Genomic DNA, 22,560 nt, shown 5'->3' on the forward strand with positions numbered 1-22,560 from the left:
TTTCCAATGGTGAGATGCAGATTTTTAATGCCAAAAGGGACCTTTTTGGTTATTCAACCTGCTGAATGCCATCCTTTAAGGTCACCAGCCCTGTGGTGACTTGTCCCATCCTGGCATTGATCAGCAGGTGGTTCACTGGGCCTGGTGTCACCCATGTACTCAGCAGTCACTCAAGAGCAGTGGCTGGGATTGGCATTTTCCGAGGATAAAGTGCTCTGAGGGGCAGTGCAGTGATGACCTGAACCCAGGAAGAATTAGCTGAGCCCTTTAATTACAGGTTGCCCTTACTCCTGCCTGTGTGAGGTGCCTCTGTCCTGCTCATTAAACACATGGTAATGAACTCCAGTCCCTCTTAGCCATGGCCTGAGAATCAGTTTTTTGAAGGAGCCCAAGGCTGGGTTTCCTGGGATTTGGTCCCCGTAACGAGCTCTGAGAGCAGCTCTTGGCCTTTCCCAAAGCACTCCAGGAGTTTGATTTCTAAAAGCACCTCAGCACTGCAGCAGCAGGGTCAGCCTTGCTGCCCAAGGAGCCCATTCCCGGGATGCAGCATCCCTGGAGGAGGGTGGTGCTGCTCCCTGTGCTGCCCGAGGCCGTGCTGTGTCCCAGCAGCTGGGCAGGGTTGGCTCCTGCAGCACAGGGAGACACCCAGACTTCGTGCAGGCCGGGAAGTCTCCTTGTTCCCCAGTGTCTTGCACTGCAGCTGAACCTCAGGATGCAAATCCTGTGACTCCCCTTGTTCCCATGTGGATTTGGGCCCGTGGCAGAGCTGTTCTCTCTGTGCTCCATGACCTGAGCAGCTCCTGTGTGTGTGTGAGGATGTGCCAGGCAGTGTTCCTGCCCCCGTGCCCCGTGTAAACACCTCAGGGATCCAGTGCTGTTCCTGGCTGCCATAACTCCTCTGCTCTGCTCAGGTAACTGCTTGGAAAGGTGGTGGTGGTGGGGGGATAATGATATGGAGTTTGCTTTGGTGATGTGTGCTGGGCCAGGCTCAGCTTGGGAATGGGGGCTGTCCCAGCCAGCAGCTGGGTCATGGGAGATGCTGCTCTTTGTCCCACATCAGGCTCCATCCCTGGAGACTCCTCCAGCTGGCACCCAAAACCACCTTTGCAGACTGCATGTTTTTTGGGAGCTCTGCTCCTGGCTCTCCCTTTCCAGGTGGCCCCAAACAAGGCCTTTGCAGCACCTCTGCCTCAGAGAAGCAGGTTTTCCATCCCTCTCTGAAGGACTTTAAGCCACCCTGTGTGATCCCTGACCATCCTCATGCTGGGAGCCCCAGCTCCTGGTCCCACACCAGGCTATGGACAACCAGAGAAGGGGGTTCCTGCCCCCAGTGCCACCCAAACCTGCAAAAGCTGGGGAAGGGAAGGTGGCGAGTGGGGATGTGGTTTGTACCAGCCCAGTGCTGGCCCAGAGGTTGTGGGTGCAGCTCCATCTCTTTTCCCTCGAGCTTTGCACAAGGTCTCAGCTTCTTGGCCAAGGAAAAAGCACTGTCAAGGCTGTGAGTAGTCAAGAGGTCACCTCCAAGAGTGGTCCTTGTGCAGGTGCATCCACCACATCCCCCTCGGCCTCTCCCCTGCTCCTGCTCCTGCTCCCACCACCATCCCAATCATCCCAATCATCCCCAATCATCCCAATCATCCCCAATCATCCCAATCATCCAGCCATCGTGGCGGGGAGCCTGTGGATCCCGTGGCTGCCGGGCTGGCTGGGCACAGGCTCCCAGCCCTGCTTTCATTCTCCAGCCTGTAAACACGGCGCTGCTTCCATGTGGTTCAGCCATCGCCGCTGTGGGGGCTGCAGCTTCCCGGCCGGGGTGGGGCCGGCAGCTGGGGGCTGGAATTGCTTCAGCCACCCGGCTTTAATCCACCTCTGTGGGTGAGTCAGTGCCCCCGGGGGCTCAAGTTGAGAGCTTGGGCTCACTATATATAGTCGGTGGGGCTGCTCGGAGGCACCTCGGGAGCTGCCCCTCCCCGCCGGCTGCCCGGGTACCACAGGCAGGGAGAAGTACCCCGAGATGGGGAGTTAAGCAAACCTGTTTTACCTAATGCTGGGCCCAGACAAGGAGCCCACCTGTGGTTGCCTGGTGCAGTTCATCCGTGGCTGAGGCAACTTCTCAAACCACTTGAATTCCCTCCTAAGACGCGTCTGCCGGCGCCGTCTCGCGGTGCAGCCCTGGGAGCCAGAGTTCACCCTCCCACCCCACAGGGTCACCACACTCTGCTCCTAGTCTGGGGGGCTGCCTGTGTGTCCCCTGTGCCTGCAGCCAGGCGCTGCTTTGGGGGACCAGGTGTCCCCATCACCCCACAGCATCTCCCCCGGCGTCGCGGCTGCTTTTCGTGGACCCGCCGCTCCCGTTTGCAGAGGGCAAATATTTGAGCTGCCCTGGCAGTTGTGCCTCAGGCAGAGCCATCCCTGCATGGGATGCAGGTGCCCTTTAGGGCTGAAGCTCCTGAGCATCAGCAGAGAGGACCCAAACCTCCCTGCCAGCGAGGTGATGGAGAAGATGGCTTTAAATTTGGGCTCCCTTTGTGCCTGCTGAGCACACTTGGCTGGTGGCAGCGATGTAGCAACTCCCCAGCACACATGTTAGTGGTTTTGAGGGCTGAATTGGACCTTGAGAATTAGCAGCCTTGTAAGTCAATAACAACATGTCCTAATGAATGCAAGATGTCCCTAGGAAATGAAAGCTCCTCTGCTTGACTGGGAGCCTGTGACTGGGAGAGGACCAGTAAACAAGAAGGAATGTTTCGACTGGAGATGAGCAGGAGATACAAACTCGACGTCTAGAGATTACAAACACACCCCAATGTGGGTGGTGGCGGCGGGGGGGGGGGGGGGGGGGGGGGGGGAGCGCGAGCCATTTGCAGTTGTGAAATGCAGTGGTGTCTGTCTCCTGGCCATCCCCTGAGTCTCCTGGCCATCCCCTGGGTCTCCTGGCCATCCCCTGGGTCTCCCTCAGGTGGGCTGGGCTCTGGAACACGGCTGGGAAACCCAGGAATGTCACTCCTGCCCCTCACCATCACTGTGCAGGGTGGGATGACTGCAGCAGCCCCCTTCCGAGATCCCTGTGCCCACTGTCACCTGCAGCCTGGCTGCTTTCAGCCCCTTCCCACCCTCACTGCCAGTGCTGGTTTCACCATTTAACTTTTCCACATGGAAATTCCTCCCCTTCTCAGGCCTGCAGACATCCCAAGTATTAGCACTGCTCTGCATCCTGAGTTTTTATCCTCCCACTGCCTCAAAATGAGCAGTTTGATCATTCCCTAATTGCACCCTACAAGGACACAGGGCTCTGCTGTGTCAGGAGGCATCAGGAGTGTCTGCCCAGGGCTCTGGGCCTTGAAGCCTTCACTGGCTGCCACTGCCACCCCTCCTCTAATGCCCCCCAAAGTGTCCTGTGCCATCCTGGCAGCCCAGTGATTGCTCCCAGGCAGGCAGCTCGCTCAGGTTAAACCCTGCAAACTTGGGTGATGCTCAGGGGTGACTCTGTACCTCGAAGGAACGGGGCTCTTCACCCTCCCACAGGGCAGCAGCAGTGGGATTTTGGGATGGGGGTGGCCCTGAGCTGCTCAGCATCACTGGGAGCACTGGAGTTCATGGTCTGCACGTGCAGCCAGGGCTGTGCTGCCTCTTTGCACATCACCCCGGGTCAACCCCCCTGTCCTGCCCGGCCAGTTGGCGTGGTGGGGACGTGGGGCCCTGCTGGTAAAACCACTCCAGGACAAGATCTAGGAAAAGGCCAGCCTGGTTTCATGGCTGTCTCCTCCTCCTCGCTCTGAAGTCACTGCAGTTTCAGGTAAGTTTAACAGGTGATTTGTATTCACCACCATTAAGGGCAGTGCTCACCGCTCTGTCCTGCAGGCTGGCTGCACACCACAGGGAATTGCTCGTTGACCCCAAGCTTTCCTCTGCCCAATTATCCTGGTTAGCTTGCAGGCAGCCTCGGGAGCGGGGCAGGGAACAGGTCACACCGAGGGACTCGTCCTCCCGTGCCCCTGCCTGCCCTCAGGCTGGGGGCAGGTGCTGGGCAGGGGTGGCTCCTGGAGGGTGTCAGGTCACAGCAGCCTCAAAGCCAGTTGGGAAGAGGAAAGTTCCAGTCCTGGGACACCCCTTGAGCACCTGCACTGGTGTGTGGCACACCCTGACCGGGCTGGTGCTGACCCAGAGCAGCTGGCACAGGGCAAGCCCTGATGTGGCTCGTGGAGCATCACCAGTGTCCCCACAGGACGGGTGACATTCTCCTCACAGGACTTTCTCCTGTGGCCATTGGCACCCTGGGGTACCTGTGCTGAGTGGCCAGAGCAAGTGGCTGGACCTCAGGGTTGCCTCTGGCAGACGGGACCTCGTGGGTCTTGTCCCTCAACCCAACTGTTTGCCCCAAACCCGCAGGAGCCCAACGCCTGCGAGACCTCAAGGGCCGGAGCTGTTCCAGTGCTGTGATTCCCATCCAGAAGCCCCAAAAGTGGACGTGGGGGTGAAACTGGGAGACCTGAGACCCGCTGCCACCCACGAGCACGTGAGTCCTCGGCAGGAGCAGGGAGGGGGACACGGGAACGGCGGCGTTGCCCAATCCACGCGCATGGAAATGAACTGCTTTGTGCGCAGAAAAAGCCCTGGTCGTGCAGAGGCGCTGGGTGTGTGCTCGTGTGGGTGTTCAGACTCTGCAGGAGCGACCTGGGATGCCTGGAAAAAAAAAAAAAATCCCCTTTGTGCATTTAATTAGCGGTAAACGCCATTTACATGCGAGATGCCCCTCGGTCTGAATCTGCTTGGTTGATTAGCAAACTGCAGCCCGGTTGTGTCGTGCACTTTGTTTGCCTCAGCCCGAGCGCGGCAGAGCTCCCTGCCTTTGCATTTCAAAGCCGGGCAGGGGCCGGGGGTTGTTGCACAACCGGGACGGGACGGGTGCCCCGGGATTTTGGCCCCTGCTCCCTCTCATCCCCACTTTCTTTCCCTGTGAGTTGGGGGCGGTGCAGCCGCTCGGTGCGGGATCAGCTCCCTGCTCTGGCGGGAGGTGGGTCCGGCCAAGGGAAATGGGATTGTGCCAGGGCACGGACAGCGAGGGGACAGCTGGGGGACCGCGCTGCTCTCTGGCCGCTGTGCCAAGCAGACGTGGTGCTGCTCCAGCTCTCCCAGAACGCGCTGGTTTTGCTGCCAGACAAGGGGCTTCTCCAAGTGGAAAAAGTCCTGCAGAGTCTCGGTGAGGCAGAGAGGGAGGCAGAGAGGGGAGCGGGGGTGCTTCGTGGGCACCACTGGAACGGTGGTGCTGGGGTCGCTGCCTCCCTCCTGCCTTCCCACTGTGCATTTCCCTGGCAGTGCCACCCGTGCCACGTCCTCGGCCACGGCAGGGCTGTGACCCCACGGCTGCTCCATCCTGCCGGTGGCTGTGGCCCCACAGAGTGGCTGGGGCAGCTGCCCAGACCTATGTGTTGCTTCCTGTGGTCACTGCAAACCATTCCCAGGAAACCAGGAGCGTGTGGGTTTTGGTTCAGGTCCCTTTTCAGCTCCTCTCTCCCCTCTGGTGCCTGGCTTCTCCCCATCCATGAGGCATGGGTGGTGGGATGGGTCCTGGGAGATGGGAAGGGGCAAAGCACGGCTGGTGCAGAGCAGGGTGCGAGTCCACAGGGTTGGGGCCCTAAAGGGAACTGCTCCTGCCCCCAGCTCCTTGTCCTGCTCCCTGACATGGCCAGAGAGGCTCTTCAACTGCTTCTCCACCCCTCAGAGATGGAGCGAGGAGGGGGACTGATGGGGAGAAAAGGAGAAAAGGATCCCCCCTGTGTTGCCCAGATTTCCTCCCCCTGCTGCAGAGCCAGGGTTGAAATCAATTCTGCATTTCTACCCTCTTGGAGAGAAAACAGGGGCTTCGTGGGCATTCCCAGCGTGCAGAGAGTGGATGTGGAGTGTTGGGATGGTTGAGCCTGGAGGCTACTGTGTCAAGCTGGACTTGGAGCAGCTCAGCCTTGGCACAGGCCCCACGAGGCCCTGGGTGACAGCCTGTGCTCCCACTTGCCACCTAAACAAAGCAGGAGCCACGAGAGGAGCGTTTCACCCAGTTTTGCCAAGACACAATGAGATGAAAGCAGTTGCCCGAGGTCATTCCATAAATCCAGGGCAGAGCTCAGATCCGAGGGAGCACCCTCCCTGTCCTCAGCCCAGCCCCACACAGCCCATCTGGGGCAGGTTTCTGTCTGCTCATCCTCTCCCTTTGTCTTGTCCATCACTTCCAAACACTCTCAGGTGCTTTGATCTGCTCTCAGTGCCCAGGGCCAGCTTCTCCTCCGCTCCCAGGAGCTGGGCTGGCGGGCACCAGCCCTGCCCAGCCCCAAGGTCTCACCAGCTCCTTCCTAAGCTGAATCCCATGATGCTCTTTTGGCTTCTCCCACCCACTCCAAGTCCTTGTCCCCACAATTAAAGAGGTGCCTGAGGAGGGCAGGAGGCAGCCAAGGTCTTTTTGTTGAGCTGCAGAGGGACAGGGCTTGCTCTGGCCCCGATGCCCAGGTGCTTCAGGCCCTTTTTGAGGAAACAGGGGTGATCCAGGAGCCTTGTTTGGTTCCTGGCAATCACCTCTGCAGGGCTGGGGCAGGGCAAGGGTTCACTGGCAGCAGTGCCCCCTCTGCCCCAGCAGGGAGGGGATGGGTGGGCACTGACAGGGAGATGTTGGATTCCCTGCATCCAGGCTCCCCGGGAAAGACCTGGCTTGGGCTCCTGGATGTGGCAAACCCTCTCCCATCTCAGCAGAGCTCAGTTTGACAGCAGTGCTCTGCCAACTCCCTCTGCATCTCCCCCTGCCTGACTCAGCCAGGTCCCAGCTGGCCTCTGAGAGGAAAAAATCTGTCCCTGGAGCCACAAACCCTGTGGAGATGAGTAATCCCCTCCCTCTCCAGCTGTCCTGGGGCTCTGCTCTCTGGGAAAGGGATTCCTTGTGTGGCTGCTGGCCCTGGGGTCAAGGGGACCAGCAAAGCCACCGTGGTCCAGACAGGATCCCTGCTCCTGACCCTGCATCCCTGCCAGCTTCACTCACGCTCCTCTGGGAGGCCTGGATGCTCCTGCTCCCCTTGGAAGGCTGTTTGGAGCTCCATGACACGTCTGTCCCTCAGCAGTGTCCTGGCTGACAGATGCAGATGTCCAGGTCCTGTGGATGTTCCTGTCCCTGTGCTCAAGTGAGGCTGAGGCTCAGGGGAAAAAAAAAAAAAAAGGCAAAAAGGCTGGATGCAGCCCTGCCATCCCAGTGTGGATGTGTCCTTCCCACTCAGCCCAGCTTCTGCACAGCACATTTCTTAACCAGTGACTTTCTGGGCACCTTTCAGCATCCTTCTGTGGTGGCAACTGGCATGGAGGGAGTGGAATTTCCTCCTCCTGCTTGGTCCAGACCCAGAAGACCTCGCTGGAATTTTTAATTTGTTAATTTTTTTTTTTTTATTATGACTTTATTTGCATTCATTTGGCTTTCCAGACAAGCTTTGGCCAGCAGGGTCGCTGGCATTTGTGGGAAGTGAAGCTGGACTCCCCATGCCTGGGTTTTCCTGGCTGAACGTGGGCTCTGGCCAGCCCAGACTCACCCAGTGCCTCACCTGGGGCTTCGGGCTGGGGTTCCTTCCAGCCGCTCATTTTTCATCTCCAGGGCTGAACCTCTTAATACTTTTGTTGGCAAAAGCAGAAAAAAAAGAAAAAAAAAGAGGGAAAAAAACGAATCCAGTAAAAACAGCTGATTCAGATCCGCCGTATCTTGATGTGGCAGAAAGAAATTAGTCGTTGCACGTGGGCTGAGAGAGGTTGTTTGTCCAGGAGAACAGGGGAAGGGAACAGCTTCCTTTCCTTAATTCCTTTCTTTTTTTTTTTTTTAAATTTTATTTAAATGAAATCTCTTTGCTTGCTGCATTTAGCAGCCAGAAATGCACTGGGACAACCGTGCCAGTGGCTCCTGCTCCCCCAAAGCATCATCTGCCCTAATTCCCCCCTGCTCCATCCCCAGCAACCCTTGGGTGGGCTGGGGGGGGGTCCTCAACCCCTTCAGTCTGAGAGGGGACAGCAGCCAATAAAATCAACAGTTCCAGTGGTTTTGGAAGAGCTCTGGCAGCATCTGAGTCGAGGATGGAGAGGAAATAACTGGGAAATAATAGGATTATTTATAATATGTAAGATATTAATGCAGTGCAATGTAATATAATACAAATAACATAATATATACTACATACAGTACATATAATATAACACAATATAACATAATATAATGCATTATAATGTTTGAGCCTGACTTCCAGCTCTTTCCTTTAGGCCTAATTCCTATTTTCCTCCAAGCCCATCCCGAGCATCTCCCTGTGCTGCCAGAGCAGAGATTTGTTCTCCATCTGGGAATATTGGTGCCTTCTGGAGCAGCCCTGAACTCTCCATTAGACCAGTTGCTTTCTGATTTGGAGGGGAGCAAAGAGTTAAAATTTATTCCATCCACCTGTATATTTTCCCAAGCCTTCTGATAGCAATCAAGAATGCAGGAAATGGTGTATTTAAGGGGTGAATTTGCCAAAACTGTGCCACAAGTCAAACTTATAAAGCAAAGTTTATTTGTAAAGTTACAGAAGGCTGAAGTATCTCCTGTTGAAGGGGTAAGTCTCTTTAAACCTATCCCGGGATTTTTTTTTCCACCTCTGCCTTTTGAAATGATTGGGCTTGGGAAGAGGGAGAGGATTCATGAAGAGGGGCTTGGTTTTAATCTAATAAGTGTTTTTTTTCCCCTGTAGGCAAGTGCTGGAGCTCATCAAGGCACAGATCAGCCCTGCTGGGTTATAGAGGGACCTTTGACTGTTGACTGGGATCATTTCAGCTCGTTTGGAGCCCTGTGAGGGACCTGACAGGGCTCAGCACCACTGGAATTGGTGTCTATCTCTGCTGGATGGTGGGAGGCTGTGGTGGGGTGCTGGGATGTGCCCCCAGCCACACAAGGACCACGAGTTCTTGCCCATGAACCCAGCCTGCCCCTGTGTGCTGCTTTCCAGGGATCCTCAAATCCCTAAAGGCTCTGTGAGGATGTTTTATAAACCCTTCCCGTGCTGAAGTGGCAGCCACCTCGGTGGTCACTGCACCCCTAGTGCAAGGGTAGCACATCAAACTTCTTTAGAGGTTAAAAAATGAATTGTGTTTGCATTCCTTGCAGGAAGTGGGAGCTGGTGTTTGGCTCCTTGTTGCTTGGGAGTCTCGGGGGGCTGGGAAGGGGCTCTCAGGATTCATGGCTTGAACCAGCCACGTCTCCTGTTGGTGATGCCTTTGGCCCCTGGTCACTGCCCACCGTGCCAGGGGAATGTACCCCATCCTCTTCCACCCTGGAGAGGCAGCAGCACCTCCTGCCTACGTGAGCTCTGGCAGGCTCGTGCCAGAGCCTGCTCTTCCCAGCTCCTGCAGCTCTGGGACCTGGGGCAGGGAAATGGGATGGGCAGGGACTGTCACCTGCTGTGAGGGGCTGGGTGAGCCCAGGAACACCCTGGTGGGGGCAAGGCAAAGCCTTAACTCCATGTTGCTTCCCACCCCTTGGATACACTGCAGGTGGAATGGGCTCATCCCTGCCTGCGGAACAGTCAGCAAGTGCAGCCCTGTGGCCAAGCTCCCATGGAATGGAACCACATCCCACGGAACACCAGCCCCTTCAGGTCACTGCTGCTCGGACCCTGACACACACAGGGACACCAGCTCGGGGAGTAGCTCCAAAACCAGCCAGTGGCTGCTCTTCCAAAGGCGTTGGGTCAGCACGGCAGGGCTGGAGCGACGGCAGCCGTGGGGTTTGGCTCCCGTTGCCTCTGTGCACAGCTCCCTTGGGTTAATCCAGATCCCTCTGGGAGGAATCAGTGATAAACCCAGGCTGGGAGCACTGCAGGTGCTGCCTTGGCACGGGGCAGCGGGGCTGGGCACCCACGGTGGCACCGGGCCACCACGGGCTGGGTGGCCCTTTCTTGGGGGGTGGCTAATGACTTGTAATTGAGATGAGGCTTTAACACCCAGCAGCAGGTGAGCTGGCACACTGGGGAGGGGGAGGGAGCCGAGATAGGGGCGAGCACGGCGTGTCTGGGTGCCAGGGGCACCGCTGAGCCGGCCCGACCGGTCCAACCTGCCCCTGCCGGTGCCGGATCCCGGCCGGGCTGACACCTCCTCCTGCTGCCCGACACCCCACTGAGGCACACAGAAGGGGGCTGGGGTGGTTTCTTTCCTGCCAGGAAAAAGCACAAAGCCACCCAAAACACCAGCTGGGTTGGGGTTTGCACGGGGAAGAAGAGCTGGCCCTCGGCGAGGCCTGGAGGGTGACACTGGGGTGTGACAGGGGCTGGCTTGGCCTCAGCTGGAAAGGCAGGAGAAGGAGGGAATAAAACTCTTTGCAGAGAACAGTGTGGATGGTCGGGCCCCGGAGACACCAGGCACGATGGGGTGGGAGTGAACCCTGGCTCTGGAAGGGCCACAGGGCTGTCCCAGACCATCACTGGAGCTCCTCAAGGCTCCTTGGGCATTGCTGGCACCGAGCAGAGTGGGGTGCAATGGGAAGGGGCATTTCCCCCCAGTTCTCTCTGTGTGAGTCCAGCCCTTTAAACATCACCTTCAAAAATGCAAAGGCCAGAAACCTACTTTACACTCCCTAAAAAAATCAAATTAAAATACATTGAAAGGTGGATGCCATGTAAAAGGGGATTTAGAAAAGCACTCAGGAGCAGGGATGGAACACGGCAATAAAATCATTTCTTTGGGCAAAGACAATGATCTCCACGAAGCCAGTGATGACTTAGAGGGTTGGCAATGCCTCACAGCTCTCTGATAAAGGTGCTCAGGGAGGTACGTGGGTGCCTGCATGTGCTGGGTGACCTGGCTTCCTCTCCATGGAATAAAATAAATCATTAAAAACCCCCTTTAAAATCCTGCAGCATTTTCCACACATTTCTCCCCCCCCCCCCCCCCCCTTCCCCCGTGGGGTTATCTCCTCTGGTTCCAAAGCCACAAGAAAATATCATCATATTTTTAAACCCAAACCTCAAGGTAAATAAAGGCAAGGGTTTGGATCTGCATCCAGCCCTCACCACTTCTATCAGGGAAAAAAACACCAGCACAGTTCTCCGCCGATATAAGACAGAAAGGTGGAGAACATTTTTTAAATGTTCTGAAAACATTCCATCATCTATAGCAATCAAAGCCCCATTGAAAGCTACAGAACCCCTCACATTCGAGGGTTTTAATGAAAACCAAATTTTTATTTTTTTATTTTTTTTTTTCAGGGCCTGTGTTTTTCTTTGCGAGGATTTCCAGGGGAATACAACCGGAGCGGGGGGCGGACGTGGGGAGCTTGGCTGGAGTTCCTCCTGCCCCAGTAGGGCTTTCACTGTGGGGGTTTTTAAAATGGTTTAAAGATAACGTGGCCTTTTGGGGCTTGCCAAAGTGCTCTGTCTTGCCCCGGATCAGCGCTGGGTCACTTTTCGCTGGGAGATGAAGGATGGGGCAGGGGCAGGAGGGGAGAGGGGGGTCTTGGGTGCTTGCCATGAGGGGAGGGCTCCCAGGGTCGGGCTGCCAGGCTGCGGGCAGGAAGGCAAAAAGCAAATTCGGGGCTTAACTTTTAACGGTGTGGAGCTGGGCAAAGTGCCTGCCCTCTGTACCAGGGGGAACATCCCACGTGCCACCAGCTGCCCGGCCCTGGGAGCGGAAACCTCCACACACACCCTCCTCGGAAAGAAGCAGGGGTTATATCCCCCCCCCCCTAAAATACCCTGCATAAACCCCCCCAGTTTCTCTGGGTCAGCTGAAAGGCTGCTGTTAACAAACGTCTTTTAGATTTGGTTCTCTTTTTCCCGGTTGCCTTTAGTCTAACTCCACATGGAAGTGAGTTGTCGCCGTGATGAGGACGCTGCTGAGCAGGGGTCGGCAGAGCTGTCCAGTAGCCCCATCCCACAGCAAGGACCTTCCCTCGGGTCTCTCCCTCAGCCATCAGTGCCCGAAATCCCCGGGAGCCACTCTCTGCCCAGCGGGGTCCCCCGTGGGGCACAGGGGAAGGGAGTGGGTGAAGTGCTGTTGCCCACCCAGGCGGGGACGGTGGTGGCGTGGCCGGGGGCTGCGGGTGCTGGACCACACAGCTCCGAGGCAGCAGCAGGGAGGAGTTCAGGGAGCCCTAAAAGCACCCGGTGGCAGCAGGGGCAGCCTGGGGACCCCCGGGTTTCGCAGGAACATTTAATCCCCTCGTTAACGTCCCCCATTAGAACAATTCATTCTTTCACTCCGGCTTAAACACCCAACTTTACTTTACAGCTCATTTCATTTATGACTGAGAAATGAAATTACTGTATCGATTTCATGGCAGACAGTGAAAAAAACCTGGGTGTTCCTGGTCGTAATAAACCCACGGGCTGCAAAGACAAACAGCAAAACCTGCCAAGGAGGGGGGGAGGCCGGGCTGCAGCCACCGCAGGGACCCACTGGGAACAGCACCGGGAGCAGCACCGGGACTGGCACCTCCGGGTCCTGCCTCTGGAGCCAAACCCAGATCTGCTGTGGTTGCTTTCCTCTCCGTCTTAAAAAATTCTCTGTATATGTTTGGAGGGACCTGGGGGCTTTGCAAATCGCTCAGATGGAAAGGAAACACGCTGCCTGGTAGCACTGGTGTGAAATATCCCTCCTGGAGCGCGGCCAGAGCCCGGGCGGGGGCTGGAGAAGGGGTTCGCGGCATCACCGCAGGGGGATCAGCAGAGCGCTGTGCGGGGATGGAGAACCCGACCTGATCCTTGGCTGCCCACCCGATGGGCATGGCAGTGTGGGCAGAGCCGGGATTTGGGTGATCCAGCCCCAAAAGCTCGCTGGGGTTTCCTTGCCCTCCCGCTTTGCTGGCTGTTGGCAGCGCCGTGCCAGGGACAGTTCAGGGCAGCGCCCTGGTGCTCCCACCACTCTCCCGACCACTTTGCTGCCCCGGTGCCATCCCAGGGATGCTTTGGTTGCCCAAAGAGACCCGCGGGGTTTCCAGTGCAGTGTCGGGCTGGAGGTGCACGGTGCACGGCCTGCCAGGAGCCTGGATACCTCACCAAAAAAAGCAGCACCCCTATAAGCACCCTGCCTGACCCCCGGGGGCTGGAGCAGAGCAGGGGGGCGGGGGGGACACTCCCAAACCGCTCCCGAGGGCAGATCCCTCCCCGCCAGGGCTGAGCATCCCCGGGGGAGCAGCGTGTCCCTGCGGGGACCCGGGAGGTGCCCGAGTGGGGTTGGCAGGAGGCGGTGGGTGCTGCCGGGTGCCTCCGGGTGACCCCGGGGGCCGCGTCCCCCGCCACCCCGACGTGTCCCGTCACGCGTGAGCGCTGCCCACGCAGGCAGGTGCTCGCCCGGGGCGCTCACCTGGGGATGCGCCGAAACGGCACCGAGCGCGCACACACCACACACACACACGGGGGATGCACCCGCGTCTCCCCTGCCGCTCCTCCCGCCCTAATTAAAGCCCGTTATCGCCCCATCTCATGCAATTCCGAGGTTAATGAGGCCCCGCTCTCCGTCCTCCCCTGCCCCGGCCCTTTGAAGTGGAGCTGCTTTCATGGCCCGGTGTCTGCCAGCCCGGAGCGCGCCGGGATCCCGGCACCCTGTCGCTCGCATCATTTTTAGCCTCTGTGGGTTAGCCCAAGAATAAAGACTCACCTGAGCCTATTTTAATTTAAACTCTTCTGATCTCCCGGCCCAGCCCAACCTCTGTGCAAGAAAACACCTTCCCTGCATCCCAACCTGCTGCTGGCAGGAATGAACAGTTACACGGGGACACTTGGTTTGTGTGGATGAAGTAAAAATACTGCAAGTGATTAAACTGCAGAACGGCACCTGAGGTGTTTCAGGGGCATTTTGAGCTGGAGATCTCGGGGCAGCCATCACTGGGGGGGTAGGTTTGGGTGCCACTGGGATGTGTGCCCAGAGACGTGGCCCCACTTGGGGGGTGGAGAGGGATTCAAGGAGGCTGAAGAGGGAACTCTGTTTAAATCTGGCACTGGGAAAGATTCCTGAGCTGGGCAAAAGTATTTGGGTGCCTAATTCCCACCAGCTTTTTTTTGCCTGTTTTAGCCCTAATCCCAAACTGGCTTGAAGGAGAGATTTCCAAGGTGGGCAGCTGGGATGGCATTGTAGAAGAGCCCCAAGCCACTAAAAACTAACCCAAATTGATCCAACTGGACCGTTGCCCACCCAGGAGAGCCATGGTGCACCCCAAGGAAGGAATAAGCCCTTGGAGTCCTGGCTGCCCCTGCAGCCTTGGTTGTCCCCTCCTCCCCAAAATCTGGTGTCCAAAGCCCAGGACAGACATGCCTCAGTCGTATGCCTGGGAAGGGGGTTGGGCTGGTCCAGCTGGGAACAAGCAGGCACTGGGGATGAGCTGAGCAGCAAGGATTTGTTTGTTGTTGGAATCCTATTTATGGGCAAACATAGCCTGATTTTTTTAAAATTTTTGAATTGGAGACAGTCCTCTGCGATACATGGAAGGATTTGGGGTTGATTTGAGCTGAAGGAGCCATGGCACAGGGCTGGATGGTGGTGTTAGGGTGGGTTAAAGCTGGGGAGAAAACCCCAACATCCTGAACAAAACAGCTCCTGTGACCCTGGAATGATGTTTTTATTGGGTTGGTTTTGTATTGCACCAAACTTGAGAAATTCTGAGTGATCAGGAATGAAGGATTGGTGTTTTTTTTCTTGTTTTGTTTAACAGTTTGGGCACTGGACCAGCCCTCCACCCCTACTCCTCTCCCAGCTCCCATCCTCGCCAAGCCTTTTGCCAGCCAGCACTGCAGGAACAGCCAGACAGGGATCCTGGCCAGCAGGTCCTGGATTGGTGGTGGATTTGCCCTTCACAGGCCTTGGGTTAAGAGCTCCTACCTTTTCCAAAGGGTGGGAATGGCACTGGTGACCAGCATCAGGGCTGGCCCCGAGGGGTGGGAAGGGGACAGAGCCCAGCGAGACCAGGTGAAAGGGGACAACAAGATTTGAAAAGCCTGTGAGAAGAAGCAAAAGGTCTCCCTTTTGTTCCTGTCTGGGAATTAAATGGAGAGAAAAACCCCCCATGAAACTCCTATGTACAAAATATACATACAAATATATATAAATATCTATCTCCCCCAAGGCGTGAGGTCCCGCTGAGTGAGTGGATGTGAATGACGTGTAACCAAACACTTTCCCAGACACCCTAATGAATTTTCCATGTTTTCCATCATTTGGCTTCTAAATAGGCAGCATTCACAAAAACACCCACCCCAACCCCAACAAACCCCCCATCCTTTCCAGCAGGAGGCCCTGCAGAAGGGTTAACCCCCCACAAGTGCCCACGGAGGTGATGCCAAAGTGGGAATCTCACGCTGGACCAGGAGATGGGTGTCCCTCTTTGTAAGTTTAGGGGGTCTCTGGGAGTGCAGGATGGGTGTTCTCCACCTCTCTTTGGCCCTATTTCAGAGGAGCAGGATTGGGCCTTAGTGATGCTGATTGCTCATTTGTGCAAGGGTCGTTAAGGGCTTGATGAGGGCAAGGGATGGTGTGGCCAAGGAGAGCCAGGATCCTTGTCCTGTATTCTGTGTAGCCTTCGAATCTTTGCAAGCTAAAAGATTATTTACTGAGGTAGTTTGGACACAACAGAGTCATTAAAATAGAGGCTGGGGTTTAGAGCTTGGTCTGGAATGAGAATGTAATAAGATTTTTGCTGAGATTTTGTTAGTTCTGATCTCAAAGGAAATAGTCTTCATTTTTCCTAGGAGATTTTTTTAGCCCGAACTCCAAGCAATTTAATATCTGAATGCTCAAAAAATAGTCTTCCAAGCTCCAGTGATTTTTTTTCCCCCTCCTTTCAGTTTTCTGTTGCAAAAGAAAACCCAAAAATTCCTGCTCTGGCTGCCCCAAGCTGTTGCTTCCAGTCCTGTTTTCCAGCATCCCCCTGGAACAGCAGGAGCTCTTGTGTACTCAGGAGCCTTTGGGAGAGGCTGGTGCACCCCACATCCCCACATTGCCATGTTGGGGTCCAGCTTTCCTATTTAAATTCATTAAATTGGTGCAAAACTTGTGTATAAGCAAGATGCAGTGGCAGCACGCTGGATGCTGTGCATGGTAGGTGGCCCACATAAAAATATCACCTATATAAAAACATCACCCATATAAAAACATCACCCATATAAAAATATCACCCATATAATAATAATAATAATAATGCCCATATAAAAATAATGCCCATATAAAAATAATACCCATATAAAAATAACACCCATCTGGCCCTCAGGTGTTGGGTGTATTTAATACCATCACCTCCCTGGGCCTCCCAGCTGGATTTTAGCTGCTGCCACGTCCCCCCTACACTGCTTTGGTCCAACATCTCCTGCTCCAACCACATCCTCACCCCCTCTGCCATCACCCCATGGGTACCAGCACCAAAACCACTTGGCAGAGGGCTGGCACCCCCCGGATTCCATGGATCCCATGGACGATCCCAGTGCATATCAGTACAACAAAGCCCTTGTTATTAATCCTCTTTTTCTTTTCCCTTTCCTTCCCTTTGCAGCTTTAAACGAGGCTGCGAGAAAAGCACAGCCCAACTTGGAACAGAAAGTTCCTGTAAATAACAGCTACACCTCGGGGTGTTTCCTCTCCCAGTAGCTGTGAAGAAAAAGGCAGCTATGTCTTGGGTTTGCCTTGGAACACATTTCCGCTGGCCAGGGCTGTGGAGCCAGGGCCGAGCATTTATTGTGGTTTGGTTTGGGCTTTTCCTAATTTTTTTTCCCCCCTCTTTTTTTTTTTTTTCCTTTTCCCCCTCTTTCCATGCAAACCCTGCTGAGGGCTTTGCCTACAGAGATGCTGCAAAGAGGAGGCAGAGCACTGGCTCCAGCACGTCCTCCCTGCTCTGGGGCACGGCGCTGGCATGGCCCCGGCGTTCCTTCCCCGGGATCATGAATAACTCCGGCGCTGAGTGCCTCGGCTCCTCGGGAGCCCCAGCCTGCAGCGCCTTGGCATGGGATGCTATTGTAGGCTGGGATTCTTTCATTTCTGCCTTTTCAGTCATTTGGGTTCTGGAGGCGAGTGGTGAGTGCTAAAGGGTTTGGGCTTGGACCGCCTGGGAGTTTGGGTCCTGCCGAAGATTTGTGCTGGAGCTTTTGTGGCTCGGGAAGCGGCGCGGCGATGACAGGCGGAGGGCAGGGAGCGGGATGCTTGGCTGGGATGCAGGGATCACCTTGCCAGGTCTACCCCAGCGCAGGGTTAGTGGTCCAGACCCACCCTGGAGAAGCACAAAGGGGTTTTCTCAGAGCTTGGGTCCCCCCAGCCCATCACATCCCTGCCCGCCCTCCTCCCTGGGCACCCTTGTGATGCCTCCTTGGGCCAAACTGCGATTGAGACCAGCCATGAACCCCCCTCAAACACCACATCTGGGCACCGTGGTGCTCAAAGAGGTGCCAAAATTAGACCCTGGACAAAAAGCAGCGTGAGGAACCTTCCTCTGCGGCGGGGCACAGACCTGCTCCCCGCAGCGAGAAGTGAGCAGGCGGGAGGCACCGGGCAGACTTGTAACCATACGTTTATTATTCCACATGGAAAGTCATTAACATGATTACATGGAGGCCTGGCTCTATAATCACGTACATTGGATAAGAACATCGACACCGTTACCAGAGAAGCAGAACTGACCACTGTGCCATGGCTTCGACCCCACGCCATCCCCACCCGCTCCCGACAGAGCCCGACTGTTCTCAGGGAAGTCACAGCTTCTTCCAACGACTTCAACAGGAGCAGACCCTCCTCTTCCTCTCCCTCCCCGCCCCCCCCCTCCCCAGTGACAAGTGCTACAGGTTAAAAACTTTGGGCTACATATTAAATATAGGGCATTACCTTCAAGTAGGGCTGGTATATTACACAAATAACCACATTTTTTGGTATCGCTAGCATTTTTTTTTTTAATGTCCACTGTAAGACATCATTAAAAAAAAACCCAAAAACTTCAGCCTTTTTTATCTACAAAGATCTTTGTTCTCATCTCCTTAGTCTGGTGTTATTTTACCCTGCACGTACAAGTATTAGAAGCATTATTAAGAATCGTATCCTTCAACACACTTAAGAATTATATTATTATAACAAATAAGACCAAAAATTAGATTTTATAGTTAAATATTCTGTGAGCCAGACAAAGGGGTTTTACTGTACAAGCGATTGTGCATTTTTTAAAAAAGCAAATTATAGTGCAAAGCAAAAAACATTGGCCTGTCTCGTGACCATTTGCATACAACAGAGGTGCATCTATTTACACCTTCACATGACAATATGTCATAAAAACAACATCGTTGCCATTCCTATTATTTTCTCTTTTAAAATTCATTACGAACAGTCTTAAATTAACCTAGTACTACGAATGCCTTGTTTCCTTTGTGCTTTCAATCAGTGGATGACAAATGTAAAATGCATCAAACACAGGCTGCCGTGGTCCAGTTCCAGAGCCGGCGAGCGCCGGCGCGGTGCCTGCCGGCGCTAAGGCAAGTGAAGGTTGCAGTTTTGCTGGGGTAAGGCTTTTTATTTATTTTATTATTATTATTATTATTATCATTATTATTATTATTATTTAAAAGAGCTGTTCTTCTTGTTGCTTACGGAACTCGTGAGTGGTCATCGCAGCTTTCCAACCAAGCCAGGATGTCTTGCTCCAGTCTCGACGTGGTAGTGCAATTACAACGCTCTGTGCCTCGACCGAGGGCTGACAAGCTGCCAGCTGAGATTTGGGGACAGGTGACGTGGCTGTGATGGTGTGACTGAGGCAGAGGGGCCCAGGGGGGCAGCTGTGGGGTTTCAATTTTCTGGTGGTCACGGTAAAAAAATAAAAGGCAAAGGCTCGGCTACTGGTGGCACTGGGGCTGGGACTGTCTGTGTCCCCTCGCTGGGTACTGCAGTTACACATTCCCCAGGAACCCATCCACACACCCTCAGCCCTGCCAGGGTAGGGAATCATGAATCCAGTCCCAATTCCCATGCCAGCATAAAGCCCAGCTGGCTGGCAGGAGGTGACAAACCCTGCATTGTGCGTCAGAGCCAAACCACTGACCCTGGCTTGGAGGAGCCCAGACAGCCCCTCCAGCTGCCTACGACCTCCCATCATGGCCCTGTTTGGTTGCAATGTCTTTGGTATCAGCTACGAGGGTGCCTGGGAGAGCTGGTTCCTCCAAATGCCACAAGATGCAACCGGTCATTGATGGGCCAGTGGTACCTTTAGTGCCCCTTTTTCAGCTTATTCATCTACAGCAAGATACCCATGCTCTGGGTCACTTGAGGGGGAGGGAAGGAGGGTGAGGGGATGGAAAAGACTAGATAACATCACTTCACAATATTCCCAACCACCAAGTGTAAAAAGTGCTCCTTTCTCCAAATCTCAGTTAGAGCTTTCAGCATGAACTGACAAGTGTAAATCAAAATAAAAAGTCATCGTGTCAATCCACTCTGAGTGAAAACGTGGGAAAGAATCATAACAGAATAATGATGCTTTGCCACCAGCTGCATGTATTGCCACTCAGAGAGGAGGAAAGAAGACCCAGAGAGCAGTGGCAAGGTCATGCCAAAGGCCCCCGAGTCCCTTTTGCAGCTAACGCGCTTGGAAGTGCATCTCATCCGTCTTGGATTGTCCTGAATGCCACCTTCACTTCAGCCACCATCACTGAGATCTGCTAAGAGGAGCAAAGAACTGGGTGGTGAGGTCAGGACAGAAGAGCAAACAAAACAAAACAAAACACGTCGCGTGAAAAGTACATCTCGTGTGTAAACATAGAGAAAAGGGGCCGGTCAGGCAGGGGATCAGCCACGTTACTGTTTTAAAAGTGACGACAATGACAAAAAAAATGAACAATACAACCTCTGTCGCCAACAGCAAATAATAATAATAATAATAATAATAATAACAATAATAATAATAATAATAATAATAATAATAATAATAATAATAATAATAATAATAATCACATCACAGCTCCTGTTCACGTGGCTGACGCCGGCCCAGCCCCGCCGTGCCCGATCCCTGCGGTTGTGCTGTAAACCCGACGGCTCTGGCGTCGTTCCGGAGCTCTTTGGTGGTCAGGGACCCTACACCAGTGGGAAGGGAAGGGAGAAGAGACAATGGGATTTTTTTTTTTTCCTTTTTTTTTTTCCCCATCTCCTTTTTTTTTTTTAATCTCAGTTCAGTCCTCTTGCTCTGGCAGAGAGATGGTTTGGGCAACTCCCTGGTCTTTTCTCTTCTCTGAATCATTTTGCAGAGGAAGGGTGAAGCTTTTCTTCACTCTTTCTGAGGGGAAGAGGTGTGAGTGAGATGACTGAGAAGTGTTCTGCGAGTAACAAACATCTGATTCCACGTGTCCTTTTTTTTTTTCCCCCCCCTATGTACAATCCACATACTTAAGACACACAAAGGGAACCACATCAAGCCTCGTGGATGTTCATCTTGAAATGTAACGTAGGTCCCGGTCCGTCTTTGCTTGATGTTTGCCCGTGCTTGCATGCAGAGGATCCTGGCTTGCTTTTGGCTTGGGAGACTTTGGTTTAGGCATCACTTTGCTCTGGTCACTACCAAAAGGAGCAAAAGGTGGCTGATCGAGTTAAAAGACATTGGTGCACAGCTGAGTTCCTCCTAGTAGGGTCTCCAGACCGACTCATCCATCCTCCCAGTAGTCGTCATGGTCGTGGGTGAGTTACTGTGGCTCCCGTCCGCGTCCACCCCGTCGTTCTGACTGCCCAGGGTGGGATTCATTAGGTTGTTCCCTGCTGAGGCGCTTGTGCAGGACGAGAGCATCCGGGTGGGCGAGCGCTCGCCGCCCGCCACCATGGAGAACTGGTAGGAGCCCGAGGACGTGCCGTAGTACAAATGGTAGGGAGAGGGGTTGGCCTGGAAGGGTCCACTCTGGTTCTGCGTGGAGCCGGGGTAGGGGGGCGGCAGGTAGGTGTGGTGGAAGCGTGTGGTGGTGGGCATGCTGGTCATGCTGATGCCCCCGATGCCCGTGGCCGAGGGGGTGGCGGTGTAGGGGAAGGCAGCGGACATGGCGCCGGGATAATGCATCCGTGGGTCGGAGAACCTGGTCTCGGTGAGCGCCGGCAGCGTCGGGAAGGAGCGGTCGAACTGCCGGGGGTCAGAGAAGGGGCTCAGGTCTGACGTGCCTGTTGGGGCGGAGGAAGAAAGAGGGTGCTTAGAGCACTGTCCTTGAGAGTTTGTCCTACAGCCCCCCTGCCCTAGGAATTAAAGTCAGAAGGAAAAGCATCTCCTGGATCTGCCAGAGAAGAGAGCTGGGGGACTTAAATAAAAATAAAATTTAAAAAAAAAAAATAAAAAATCCCAAACCCGTTTGTTTAAGTTGTTCCCATTTCCTGTCCTCAGATTTGTTGTTTCCTATCCAAAAAGGGACACGACTAAGCTGAGCTTCTCTAAGGGGTCTATTCATCTCCGGCAGATTAAAAAAACACACCCCGTAAACACAGAAAAAAAATGTTTAGCCATTACATCAGCTGTGTAGTAAATAAATGGATGCAGGCCCCAGACGGCCGGTCCCTGGGATCCTCCGTGGTGTATATACACACACACAGAGACAGGGAGGAAAAGCTGGAGCCCAGACCAGCCTGCTAAGCCTTCTTGTGGGTGGCCTGTTCGTGCTGATACCATCAGGGGATGGAGCTGATAAACACACAGCTGAAAACTCCCAAGCTAGGAGCCACAATATCCCTCTGCTTGAGTTCTCTGTGTATTTTTCTCCTTCCAAGAGGATAAAGAGAGTGAGAAATTCAGGCTTTCTTCTGCTGGGGGAAGGGAGACTCGGGGCAGCACAGCGGGGACGTTACCCAGCTCCATTGGAGCCCCCCACACCTTTTTCTTGGGGGATCTATAAACACAGGGCATCACAGTCAGCTTGGAACTGGAGAGGGACCTTTGCTCAAGTGTTCTTGGATCCCATCCTCCTGTGGGGAGCCCAGGTTAGAGGTGGGAATCCAAACCAGCAGATCCTTTGAGGACCTCAAGGTGTTCCTGTGGTTCCCTCAGCTGTCCCAAGTCCGGTGCCATTCCTTTAAAAGTCCAGAAACCTCCAGCCTTGGTGCATCAAGACAGACAGAAATGAGTTTTGCTCTCCAAAGAGAGAAGCAAAACCTCTGTACTTGAGACCTCCACAGCCCAGGCCAAACTCCAGCACTGGATCTGCAGAGGGCACGTCTAGAAACACTGTGAATGCACCTTCCTCAGCCTTGTGACACTGCTTGTGAGATGAAAATCTCTTGAGAGAACAATTCTAACCCAAAGCTGATGCACTGAGCTCAAAGCCCTGCCCAGCTGGAGGTGGCTCTCCATCCTTTCTGATTACTCCCAAGACCCCTATTTTTCCCTTGTTAAAAGCAGGGCCTTTCTGCTTTGGTAGTGGAATCCAGCCCCAGTGACTTTTTTTGGTCATGTCAGCTGGATTTTGAATCACTCAGAGCAAGAGAAGGTGAGGTGAGTATGCTAAACATGCTTGTTGGGCTTGGATATGCATATACATACAAACTCACATTCACAGGGTTGGGTGTCTGCTCTGCATGCACAGGGATGTGTGTTTTATATATATA

General features: G+C 54.3%; 1 protein-coding gene and 1 long non-coding RNA gene across 3 annotated transcripts in view; one reads left to right on the forward strand and one right to left on the reverse strand.

Moving 5' to 3' along the window:
• The first annotated feature begins 3,804 nt into the window (after window positions 1-3,804).
• Window positions 3,805-9,052, forward strand: LOC127479861 (uncharacterized). 2 transcript variants are annotated; one of them, XR_007907687.1, is made up of 4 exons: window positions 3,805-4,127; window positions 4,390-4,516; window positions 8,275-8,603; window positions 8,739-9,052. It is a non-coding gene; the product is annotated as an uncharacterized LOC127479861 (long non-coding RNA). The 2 variants fall into 2 exon arrangements; XR_007907686.1 differs by lacking the exon at window positions 8,275-8,603 and having other exon boundaries at window positions 3,812-4,127.
• A 10,850-nt stretch (window positions 9,053-19,902) lies between these two features.
• The window catches only part of RUNX3 (RUNX family transcription factor 3), a 37,365-nt gene continuing 34,707 nt past the window's right edge, over window positions 19,903-22,560 (reverse strand). The window contains exon 5 of the mRNA XM_051807299.1: window positions 19,903-21,129. Coding sequence (XP_051663259.1) covers window positions 20,606-21,129 — 524 coding nt within the window. The 3' untranslated portion in view covers window positions 19,903-20,605. The remainder of the gene's footprint in view (window positions 21,130-22,560) is intronic.

Source organism: Manacus candei, unplaced genomic scaffold, assembly GCF_025592945.1.
Source record: "Manacus candei isolate 608988 ecotype Guabito, Panama unplaced genomic scaffold, ASM2559294v1 h1tg000070l, whole genome shotgun sequence".
NCBI lineage: Eukaryota > Metazoa > Chordata > Aves > Passeriformes > Pipridae > Manacus > Manacus candei.